The sequence below is a fragment of the Talpa europaea genome (genome assembly GCF_964194135.1).
Source record: "Talpa europaea genome assembly, chromosome: 7".
Taxonomy (NCBI): domain Eukaryota; kingdom Metazoa; phylum Chordata; class Mammalia; order Eulipotyphla; family Talpidae; genus Talpa; species Talpa europaea.
In genome coordinates this window covers 82,954,219-82,966,590 of record NC_140074.1, presented here as the reverse complement: position 1 = coordinate 82,966,590, position 12,372 = coordinate 82,954,219, and the positions used below count along the sequence as shown (strand labels likewise).

Here is a 12,372-nt window from a genome sequence, read left to right as displayed (position 1 = left end):
GGGACCTGGAAGAACGCTGGGTTCCTCAGAGGTGGGGGGGGCCCTCTAGACCTATCTCAGTAGCAGGGGTGTTTCCTCTGTTCGCCTGTCACCAAGCCTCCCCTGACAGAGCTCCCTGCCCCAGTGGAGCTGGCCTGTCTTCTCACACCTTGGGGGATTTGTGGGGGATCCACGGGGAGCAGGTGGGGCTATCTGGACACTTCTGCTCAATGTGTAGCAAGGAGCAAACTTTCCTCCATGGCCCTTGGCCAGGACACCCTCCCCCTAATTCTAGAGATGCCAAAATGTCTGCCTGCACATTTAATAAGCCACACCATGCCAGGCCTGTGCCAAGCGTTTTCTCTTTCTTTCTTTCTTTCTTTCTTTCTTTCTTTCTTTCTTTCTTTCTTTCTTTCTTTCTTTCTTTCTTTCTTTCTTTCTTTCTTTCTTTCTTTCTTTCTTTCTTTCTTTCTTTCTTTCTTTCTTTTTTAAGATTTATTTATTTATTTATACAAGCACTGGGTACAGTCAGAAGCGGAGGAGGGTGAGAGAATTGATCAGACCCAGAACGGGGAACAGAGCAGGCAGACTGATGAAATACACTGCTGAGGGGATCAGCGGGCGGCAGGAGAGGTCTGCGCGCCATGTGGACCCTTGCCGGTGGCCGGGGATTGAACTGGCCCTGCAGAGGCTGCGGGCAGCTTCACAGCCCAGGGCTCAACTGCTGGGCCACCTGGGGAGGCCCCCAAGCATTTTCTTTATTTGCGGGACATGGGATGGGGGGGAGGGGAGGGGGGATCGGGGGCGCTGGGACAGAGGAGGTGCTGGTGAGCAGACCTAAGCAGCAGCACCCCAGCTTTCACCCCCAGGGTCAGGGATCCTGCCTATGTCTGCACCTGGGTCAGCTGGATGTCACCCCCCACTTCCAGGATGTCGATGGCCCGCAGGTCATTCACGCGGTGCTTGTATTCACACAGGGGCTGACGGTTCACTACCACCTTCAAGCAGCCGCTTTCACACAAGATCCACACCTGGGCAGAGAGGCCGTCGTTGGCGCCACGCTTGGGAAGTCCTCAGCGCTAAGCGCAGGCTCCTGTGTCCCCAGCCCTCCTTCCCGCCTCCTCAAGCCTCCCTTCAGCCCCAACCCGCTTTCTAGCCTCACACAAGGATTCGCTCCTCACTGAACACTTGCCCTCAACTTCCCAGGCCTCATCACGCTGTGTCCCTCGCCAAGGTCGCCCTTCCTGCCCTGCACACATGGGGGCGCTGCTAAACCCCCAGGGGATTCCACAGCCTTCCCAGGCAAGCCTTCCCTGCCTTTCCTGCCTCCTCACTGCCTCCCAGTCCAGCCGTGCTCCTCCCAGGCCTGTCCTGCCCTCCTCCCTCTCCTGCTAGACCTTGACCCACCGGGGCTCAAGCCACCCAGTCCTCAGCGCCCAGCACACTCGAGTGCTCAGAGCCGGCGCTGCCATGTCCGGAGGTACCAGGTCCACCCCAACACTCCCTCAAGGTGGCTGGGCCCCGCTGCGGGGCAGGGCTCAATCTGTCACAAGCGCCACCTCATTTCACCTTAATAAGGGGCTCTATGGCCAGCGGCCCCAGGTCGTTTTTTCGAGGAGGAAATTGAGCCCAGAGCAGTGAAGCCACCTGCTCAAGGTCACACAGCTCCCTAGAACTCAAGCTGGGGCTCTCTGGCTTGAAACACCCCAACAGACTGTGTGAACATCCAAGCTCCTTCCCTGGTCCTCAAGGCCCACACAGTCCTTTTCAAGGCTGGGCAGAAAACTAGGGCATGTTTTCAAACACAGATGCCCAGACCCTTCCTTCTTTGCCCTGGGACCAGGTCAGGCACTGATTTTTCTTTTTTAAACTCTGCAGGTATTTGAGTGTGTGGTCAGGGCTGAGACACCAGCCCCGTGTGAGGGGCCTCCAGTGACACCCCCACACCCCTCCCCCTCTCTCCCCTGCAGCCCTGCCTCCCTGATCCCAGAGATCCCAGGCTCGGGGCTCTGCACATGGGACCTGCTGCTTCCACTGACTGAGAAGGTGCCCTCAGGCCTTTGCTTGGCACTATCTTTCTGCCATTGAGGTCTCAACTGAACTGTGGCGCCCGAGCCAGCCAGCGGTTCCCAGGCCAGGCAGGTGCCTCGGCCACGGGCTGCGCCCCCCCCACCCTCCCCACCCCTGCCCCTGTGCGGCTCTCTGCATGGTGCCTGTTGTACCTGCAGGGAGCTGCCCCCGCCTGTCCCGTTGCCTGGTTCTTCCTCCACCTAAACTGTCACCTCAGCAGGGGTAGGGCCGCCTGAGCTTCCTGCTGTGCCCCAGCCCCTGACTACTCTGCACAGAGGGGCCCTCAGTCCCAGAGCAGATGAGGGATTGTTGGGTGAGGAAAAGCATGACGCCTCCTTCTGGATGTGTTTGGTCACTTTGGGCTCCATGAATGGAGGTAAGTAACCTGCACTTGTGAGTTTTTTAGAGCACACCGGCGCCGAGTCCAAGAACGACCAAGACCCAAGTTCAATGCAAAAGCAAAAGTGGCCTTTATTAGCTAGCTCTAGCTAGGGTCTGAACACCCGGAGTGGAACCGACACAGGGGCCACGCCCAGACAGGGTTGGACCCCTAACTTCAAAATTTAGCAGTTTATATAGGCATTTAGAATGGGTTCTTTAGGGTAATCTGACAGTTAGAGATGGCATCTCTTAGAATCTGGGTTCCGGGAATTGCAGCCTCTCTGTCAGCTATGCTCTTATAATGGCTGCTATATTCTGAAAATGGCTGCTGTTATGCTTCACCTTATATTCCCCCCTTTTTCTAAAACGCCATTTTAAGGTCCCGAATGCATGTTTGGAGCTTGCATGGGTTGCAGGGGCTAGTATTGTTGTCTAAGTACAAGAGTTTGAACCACCTCGAGCCTATTGCGAACAAAAGCAAGCAAGCGATTGAGTATACAAGGGCCAAATGTAAGCATTCACAAGAGCAAAACTAAAGGTCCCGCAATGGCCGACAACAGGGTCGTCAGCCATGGGGAGCCGTTAAACCAAGATTCAAACCATCCCTGTTGAGCCTCCCGTTCTCTTTTTTGTTTAGCTAAACCCTCTCTTACTTTGGCAAGGGATTCTCTAACGACCCCCGAAAGGTCAACATAAAAACAGCACTCTTCAGCTAAAGCCGCACACAGCCCACCCTGCTGTAAGAGAATAAGGTCCAGTCCTCGGCGGTTTTGTAACACTACCTCAGTTAGGGAGGAAGGGATTCCTGCATGTGTGCAATGGAGACTTCCAGTCTTTCAATATCTATGTCAATAGCCGCCCACAGGCGGGAGTATTGTTGATTCCGGTAAATTAAGGAGGCAGTTCCAGTGCCTGCCCCCACTAAACTGGCACCCATAATTACACTGAGAGTGAGGAGAGCTACTGGTCCCCTTTTGACCCGTCCGGAGGTGGGCCCAGCAATTTTTTCCCATAGAATCAAGGAAGCTATCATACGAATGATAGACTAGTTTGGGTACCAATCGTACAAGAATGCAGAAGTCATCCGTTTGATTCAGGATCGTTGCGTGGATACAAGGGGACAGGCCCGTAGAGCACACCCACCATGCGTCCATGGGAGGGAGTATATAGGAACGGGACATGCTAGGGCTAAGGGTCATGTTATGAGTGCAGAGTCGTGCATGGGACTCGGGTACAGTTCCAATGCATAGAACTTGCCCTGATATTTGTTGTAGGGTTAATTTGGCCTTTTGCTGCCATTGACAGCCACTGTCCTCCATAGAGGTGGACACATTACCAAAGGCTGCAATCCCCTCATAGAAGGGAGGGGCTGAGTCATAACACAGCCAACATGAAGAAGTCAAGTCAGGCCGGGAAGCATTAAACACCTGAAACGCATGCCCAAGTATTTTTAGGAGAGCGTCAGTCTCAGGCGATTAAGCAGCCTGTACATTTCTAGGAGAGTGTCAGTCTTTGGCAGTTGAGCAGCCCGTACTATTGGTGTGACTGAGTGTTTGAGGTCGTTTGGGGTGCTTGATGACCCCGAGGAAGTAGGAGATACGGTGGCTGGGTGGGCTAGGGCAATGGGTTCCCGGGAATGGACTGGGCCTAAGGCTTTATTGGGTCCCAGTGGTCCCACTGGTTGGAGTGCTTGAGGTGGATAAACATTAAGCCTTAGAGTAAACAAGACACCTGGATCTGTGCCAGATACATAGAGCTTGAGCCCTCAGGTCATTCCATCACTCCATTGTGGAAGCAGCTTGGGGTCTCTGCCCAGCTGGGTAAATTTTAGTACAACTGGGTTGCACTGAGCCTGCACACAAGGCCCACCTGCCCACCTGCGGCCCCACTTATGGTGTTTATCTGGCAAAAGTTCATAACCTGAGGATTCAGACCCTGGAGCTTTGCCAACCTGAATATAATCCCCCTTTTACGGAGCTGTCCAGTCAATACGGCCTGTGGAGATACAGCTCCAGGATGCACAAAAGAACTCCCCTTCTCCTCCACAGGTGCGCGTGTTACGCCCCCCATGCCCTGGGCAAAGGTAAAAATGACTTTCTCTGATTTGGCTTCGCCCGGCTGGCCTGTTGCAGCACCCAGTAAAAATACTTGTGTCTTTATTAGACTTATCCCAGGCCCCATCTGCTAGATTACAGAGATCCAAGGATATATCTGGATACCAAGTCCCCAGGGGAGCATGGTGCCTGACCCGACAACCAATTTCCCAGTTTTTGCATTGTTAAGGGTCCAGGTGATGTTCCACAGGGTATGTGGGCTCATCCGAAAGGATGCAGGGGGGAAAGCACATACAGTTTGAAGGGTCAGCAAAAGCAGGAACGGTCCGGTCATTGTGGCGGCTCACTTGGGAGACTTGTTTGAATCAGTCTCAGGGAGTTAGTCCGGGTGCCGGCGGAGTTTGAGTTTTATGTGCAGCGGGTTGACTGGGTCCGCTCGGGCCGTCCACTGACCGGGATCGGCGACCAGCTGGTCTCGTCCTGTGAGTGGCCTTGTGTGGGTGTGATGGATCCAGGTTATTATTCCATCTACCTTTAAAGCAAAAGGGGTGGTAAAAATTACTAGGAATGGGCCCTTTCATCTGGCCTCCAGTGTCTTTGGAGAATGCCGTTTGACCCAGACCGAATCTCCAGGCTGGAAGCCATGGACACTGGGGCTGTACAAGGCTTTGAGCTGGGGCCACTGGGTCTTCCAAACTGCTTGCAGGGCTAAAAGGTGTAGCCCCACAAGCTCTGGCCCTGCCAACCTGGTTGCATTTCTAGGGACGGCCTGCGGGGCTCGTCCAAACATTATTTCAAACAGGGTAAGCCCCAAAGAATAAGGAGTATTTCTGACCCAAAAAAGCGCGTAGGGGAGGAGCGTCACCCAGTCCCCGCCAGTCTCTAGGCACAATTTAGTCAGGGTCTCCTTGAGGGTCCTATTCATTCTTTCTACCTGACCTGAGCTCTGGGGATGATATGCACAATGTAGTTTCCAATTAATCCCCAGGGAGTTACTCAGGCATTGTACAACCTGGGCAGCAAAGCTTGGCCCGTTATCTGATCCAATTCCTCTAGGTGTTCCACACCTGGGAACAATATCTTCTAATAAAATTTTACAGACGGTAAGGGCCGTTTCCTTTCTAGTGGGGAAGGCCTCAACCCACCCAGAGAAGGTGTCTACCAAAACTAACAAGTATTTGTACCCATACTTTCCTGGTTTTATTTCTGTAAAGTCTACTTCCCGCATATCTCCAGGGAGCTCACCTCGTAGCCACTTTCCCATCTGTTCAACTGTCTTACCGTTTCATTTGTTGACAGGCCTGGCAGTTTTCTACTATTTTCTTGGCTATCTGGTGAATTTTAGGGAAGTCTAAGCAAGCAGTCTTAATTAAAGCTCTCATATTTTCTGTTCCTAAATGCGTGGTCCGATGAAGGCGTTTAAGCAAGTCTTGGCCTACCGCTTCAGGCAGAAGTAGTGTCCTGAGTCCTCCACCAGCCGTTGTCTTGCTGAGCCTCAGCATGTTCTTTCTGGAGCCATTGGTGGTCTTTTTCTGTGAATGTTGGAGCCTGACTTGGAAGAGGTCCCATGCCGGGTTCCGGGAGGTCAACCTTGGTCACCTGAATGGTCACCAGTTCCTCAGTCGATAGTGCCGTTTTCTGGGCCTCCTCGTCCACCCTGTGGTTGCCTTGGGCCTCCATAGTGTCCAGTCTTGGTGACCTCTGCAATGTACAATTGCTAGGCAGAAGGGTAGCTGGACAGCCTTCAATAGCTCCTGAATGATGGGAGCGTGTTTGATTGGCCTCCCCTCCGAGGTGAGGAATCCACGTTCCACATAGATTGCACCGTGTACGTGAGCAGTGGCAAAAGCATAATGACTGTCCATGTAGACTGTTAGCCGCTTTCCTCGGGCTAGTTGGAAGGCCTTTGTTAAAGCAACCAGCTCCGCTTTTTGTGCAGAAGTGTCATTGGGTAGTCTGTGAGCCCAAATAACTTTGTCTTTACTGACCACTGCCGCTCCCGCCCTTCAGAGACCGTCCTGCACCAGGCTACTGCCATCTGCGAACCATATGTGGTCCGCCTCAACCAGGGTGGTATCCGTCAAATTGTCCCTTACAGAGACAGCCTTAGCCAGGATGTCATGGCATTCGTGCTGCGTATCCTGCAAGGCAGGATCTGGCAGCGACGTGGCTGGGTTAAGGCTGGTTTCGGTTTTAAAAACCAATTCCCCAGGGGGAATTGAGGAGCAGCCCCTGATAATGGGTAAGGCGTGCGTTGCTGATCCACTTACCGGGTGGCTGTCTCAGGACCCCCTCAATTCCATGGGCAGTTACCACTTCAGTCTGCTGGCCGAGAGTCAGCTTGTCGGAGTCTTTGACCAGAATAGCCACAGCCGCTTTGGCTCTCAGGCTCGGGGGCCATCCTGCTGCCACAGGGTCCAATCGCTTGGACAGGTACGCGACGGCCTGCTTCCAGGGTCCCAGTGCCTGAGTGAGGACTCCCTTGGTGATCCCCCTGCTTTCAGCCATGAAAAGGACAAAAGGTTTGGTGGGGTCTGGTAGGGCTAATGCCGGGGCTGACAGCAAGGCGGTCTTGAGAGTCTGAAAAGCCTGGTCTTGTTTAGGGCCCCAAGGAAAAGAGTGCGTCATTTCCCTTGGTTAGATCGTACAGTGACTGTGCCAGGTCAGCGAACCCCAATATCCAGAGTCTGCAGTAGCCCACCGACCCGAGAAACTCCCGTACCTGTCGCCGGTTTGTCGGCCTTGGGATATTTAGGATGGTCCTGGTCATGGCTGGGGTCAACCAGCGATGTCCCTCTTTGAGGCGGTAGCCCAGGTACGTGACCTCCGTAGAGCAAAACTGGGCCTTTTTCGCGCTGGTGCGTTAGCCCAGTCGGCCTAACAGCCACAATAGGTCACTGGTGACTGTTAAACAGGCCTCTTGGTTGGCCGCTGCCAACAGGAGGTCATCCACATATTGGAGGAGAGTAACATGAGGGTGGGAGGGCTCCAGGTCTCTGGCCAGTGCCTCATTGAATAGTTTTTTATATCCTTGTGGCAAGTGAGTCCATGTTAATTGCTCCACCCAGCGCATATTATCCTGCCAATCAAAGGCAAAAATATCCTGGCTTTGAGGTGCCAAAGGGATGCAGAAAAAAGCATCCTTAAGGTCTAAAATCTAGTACCAGGTGTGTTGTGGAGACAGGGCACTCAGCAAAGAATATGGATTGGGCACCGTGGGATGAATGTCAGCCACACGGGCATTAACCTCGTGTAGATCCTGAACTGGGCGTTAGTGAGAAGAATGAGGCTTTTTGACTGGTAGTAATGGGGTGTTCCAAGCAGAGTGGCACGGGGGAGGATTTTTAAGTCCTTTAGCCGTGCTATGGGTGGGGCAATGCCTTGTCTGGCTGCTAACGGCATAGGGTACTGACGAATGCGAAATGGGTCAGCCCCTGGTTTTAGTTCCACAAAAACAGAAGTCTGGTGGGCGGCAAAGCCAAGACCCCCGTTTCGGCCCACCCCTTGGGAAATTGTTGCAACCAGTCAATCATCATACTGTTGTCCCCCCATGGTTTTGAATACAACCGGTATTCGTCAACCAGTGCCATCGTGAGGACATGGACAGGTGGGTCTTGTTGGAGCCCAGAGTCGAGCGGGAGTCCCGCTCGAGAGACTCCTCCTGGAATTACCACGAAGGAGTGGCTGACCGTTCCTTGGGCCAGATTGACTCGGCGGTCTGTTGTCCATCCATATTCTCGAATTCCGGTTGCCCCTTGGACCCCAGTGGTGCAGTTTTGTTTTTCTCCTTGATCCTGTATGAGAACTGAATACTGGGCCCCTCTGTCCACCAAGAAGTCAACCGGTTTCCCCTCCACTGTTAAAATTACCCTAGGCTCGGGAAGGGGAGCCGAGCCCTGACCCCCCCTAGTCACTGTCCTCCGTGTTGACCTGGAGAACCTTTCCTGGTTTGTGCAGAGGCTCAGGCTCAGGCTTGTCAGGGCAGTCTCTGGCCCAGTGTCCGCGTTTCTTGCATCGGGCACACTGGTCTCTGTCCAGTTTGGGCCTGGGTTTCCTTCCTTGGGATTTGTCACCTCGGCCCATTGCTGCGAGCAGAATATGGGTCATTTGGCGGTTCTGCCTCTTGTTCTGCTGCTCGCTGGCGACGGTCTTCTTCTCTAATTTTGTCTTCCCTTTCTCTTTGCTCTATCCTAAGCCTTTCCTGTTTTTCCTCCTCCGTTTCCCTATTATGATACACCTTTTCAGCTATCCTGAGGAGTTCTTGTACTGGCCTCTCCCCCAGTCTTTCAAGTTTCTGGAGCTTTTACTTTATGTCTGGGGCTGCCCGATTGACAAAAGCTAGTGTGACCGCTGCCTGGCTATCGGGAGCCTCGGGGTCTAGGGAACTACATTGTCTGAAAGCGTCCATGACGCGTTGCCGGACTTTCCGTCGGCCCCTGTCTTATATCATGGATCCTAGCCAAATTTGTCGGTTTTCTAGCCGCTGCTCGGAGCCCAGCTATCAGAGTCTGGCGGTACACCCAGAGATGCTCCTTACCTACAAGGGTGTTGTAATCCCAATCAGGGCGGCGAAAGAGGAACCCCAAATCTATGGCAGTCGGATCCTGGGTAGGGCAGCCATCCACACCCGGGAACCTGTTTGCGTGCCTCTCCCCAGATCCTGTCTCTTTCTTCTGTCGTAAACAGGACCTGCATGAGTTGGAGGCAGTCGTCCCAGGTGGGTTGGTGAGTGAATAAAATAGACTCGAAAAGATTAATAAGACCTCTAGGTTTTTCTGAGAATGGGGGGTTTTGATTCTTCCAATTATATAGGTCGGAGGTAGAAAAGGGCCAATACGGCATGGTTTGTTGGCCATTTTTGCCTGCCGGCCCTACAGCCCTTAAAGGGGCTAGAATAGCCAAATTTTCTGCCTTCCCCTTCCCCGTGTACGTGCGCTCGGGCTGGTGATGAGATCGGGCTGGAGGTGGAGTCAGGCACCGCTGCGTCTGCCCCTCTGCCTCGGCCCCCTCTGCCTCGGCCCCTTCGGCTGCTACATCAGCATATGCAGGCGGTGCCGATGGGACAGCGGCGGTGGCGAGGTCGTCGTCCAAGGCCTGGAGGAGAGAAGGGGAAGAGTCCAGAAGGACCTGCGTTCTCCTGTCGCAGCGGGGAGTTTGGGTGACATAGATATGCGTCTTCCGTCCATCAGAGGAAATAATGCCACGAGGACAAAAAGGCCGTAACCAGTCAAGTGGAAAAACAGGCAGGTCCTCCCAAAGGAGGATGTAAGGGACCTGTTTAGGATGCAAGGTTGTGACAACCTTTTTTACTTGACGAATGAGGAAAAGGTCCAAGGAACCACCACGGGGCCATCGAACATCTGGAAAGGAAGGCCATTGAGGCACACAAAGAGTAATAAAGAGACGTTTACGAACATCTAGGGAAAGATTTTGAACCCGAGTGTGAACATCTGAAAAATGATCTCCCATGAGTGAGAGGGGAGTTGTCTGTCCCTGGCCCATGTCCTCGCCCCAATGTCCTGAAAAATGAAGAAAGTGGGGGATGAACAACAAACAGTAACAGAAAACAAACGCAAGACAACACAAGCCGGCTGGACGACTACTTAAGGCCTTAAAAGAATTTACCAGTGTGCACACAGGACCGGGTGTCCGCGTCGGTCCCCTAGCCTCTAGCCTCCGGCATCCACTTCAGAGGATCCGGCAGAAGAGGTACAACTGCCCCTGTCGTCAGGACGTCTCCCAACTCATCCATCTCCCAAGTCTCCGAGACTGAGATCGGCATCAACGAGGCCAGCTTACAAATTGGGAGGTCGATCCCGGACGAGCCCCCAAATGTTAGAGCACACCGGCGCCGAGTCCAAGAACAACCAAGACCCAAGTTCAATGCAAAAGCAAAAGTGGCCTTTATTAGCTAGCTCGAGCTAGGGTCCGAACCCCCGAGGTGGAACCGACACAGCGGCCGCGCCCAGACAGGGTTGGACCCCAAACTTCAAAATTAAGCAGTTTATATAGGCATTTAGAATGGGTTCTTTAGGGTAATCTGACAGTTACAGATGGCAAATCTTAGAGTCTGGGTTCCGGGAATTGTAGCCTCTCTGTCAGCTATGCTCTTAAAATGGCTGCTATATTCTGAAAATGGCTGCTGTTATGCTTTAGCTTACAAGTTTATTTCCTCACCTGTGAAAGGGAGCTAGCACTGCCCACCATCTGTGGGAAATACTTAGAAAAGAATCTGTTGCCCACTTTCTCTTCAGGGTCCAGACCTCACCCCAGAGGCATCAGCTCTCACCCATACAAGATCCCCCAAGCCCCATGTCCTTCAGTGGCCCCAAGGGAGCTCCTCTGAGTCTAGGCTTCGGGACCTTACCTGGAAGCCTTGGCCATGGGTGAAGGGCATTTTTGGGGGCAGGTTTCTCTCCTCAGACCCTCAACAGCTATTGATGTGGGTGTTTCAGACCATGGTATTTTCATTGAATCGGGGGTTCAGGTGGAAGGCGATGTCACTCCCAGAGCGCAGGTTGATGTAGAAACTGGGGTCAGGTGTGGAACTCACATGGACCTCCTCAGCCTACTGGGCCACCCTGGCCAGCCCAGAGCCTAGGGGATAGCCAGAATAGCGGGGCTGCCTCCTCCGGGAGAGCCCTGGCTTACCTCTGAGCCCTGGGCAGGACGGTGCCTGACACGATGAGGTTCTTCAATGGGTACAGCCCTCCAGGGATGGCAGCAAAGAAAGGCAGGGTCTAGACAGGGGGAGGGGCCAGGCAGGTCACCAGGAGCAGCCAGAGCCCAGCCCTGCTGCACGGGGCCCTTGGTACCAAATTCCAAGGATGCAGAGTGTCAGCTGAGCTGACTACCACGCCTAGAGTAGTGTGTTTTTGTGGAAGAGTCCATGGTCGCTTTATCTGATTCACTAAATGCTCAAGGAAGTTTGTTCAGCCTTCCTGAAGTCAGGGGCATTAAACTGTCAGCAGAGACACTTTGGCCAGACGCAGAGGGTAGCTGACTGAAGGGGACCCTCCCTTCACGGTCAGGGGAACATTACAGTGGAAAGCACCTGTCAACACTCTCCTTACTTACTGGCTGTTTGAAGAACGTCAGCTGACTAAAGCGCCGCCTTTAATTTTGTGAGCTGCCCTTCACCCCCACGCTGCCCAATGCAAACCAAACCTCCACTCCTCCCAGGGCAACCACTTACGTAAGTTGGGTTGGGGTACACCATGGGTGGGATGATAGCGTTCTGTTGAAAAGAGACCGGGAAATCCAGTGTGGGCATGTGTGCCCATGGCCCCCACACAGTCTAGGGGTGCTCCAATGTGAGCCTGAGGTCCTGAGGTTTCAGCCCTTGAATTCTCCCATCCCCCTCCCTCTCATGTCAGCCATGTTAGTACTTCCTGCCCTGTCCCCCAGCCCCACTGTGGTCCTCGGCCTCCCCAGCACATCCACCAGGTAGCCCCACTATCCCCAGGCTTCCCACAGAAGAAGGAGAAGCACCTTCAGCCTGTGACCAGCAGTGATATCTTGGGGACTTATTCTCAGAAGGCAGGGCCATGAACCACACTTCCAAGGGCCACTGCACCCCCTTTTAAGTGCCAGAAGGACAGGTTTTCCTGCTGGTCCCAAGGAGACCCACCTTTTGGGCTGCTGGGTAAATCCAGACTGTCTGCTGTCCCAAGGAAAGTTGCCCCTGAGTCATGAGCTGCGACCTAACCTCAAATGTCTGCATGCAAGATATTGACAAAGGTTTCTTCTGGAGAAGAAATACAGCTGCGCTTGTGGCCCGGCCCATTTTTCCTCTCAGGGGAATTTCCCAGCATGGCCAAGCTGTGTAGGAGGAAGGAAATGTGGGCCTCGGTTTTCTGTGACTGCCTGCAGGATGGCAGTGGCTTGA

The 12,372-nt window shown here is 53.5% G+C and overlaps 1 protein-coding gene across 1 annotated transcript in view; it reads right to left on the bottom strand.

Annotated features, from left to right (window-relative positions):
• The window catches only part of LOC311173756 (galectin-9-like), a gene marked incomplete at both ends in the record, with an annotated part of 80,263 nt that overhangs the window by 61,059 nt on the left and 6,832 nt on the right, over window positions 1–12,372 (bottom strand). Inside the window, 2 exon segments of the mRNA XM_084237842.1 lie at window positions 10,939–11,014; window positions 11,136–11,224. Coding sequence (XP_084093968.1) covers window positions 10,939–11,014; window positions 11,136–11,224 — 165 coding nt within the window.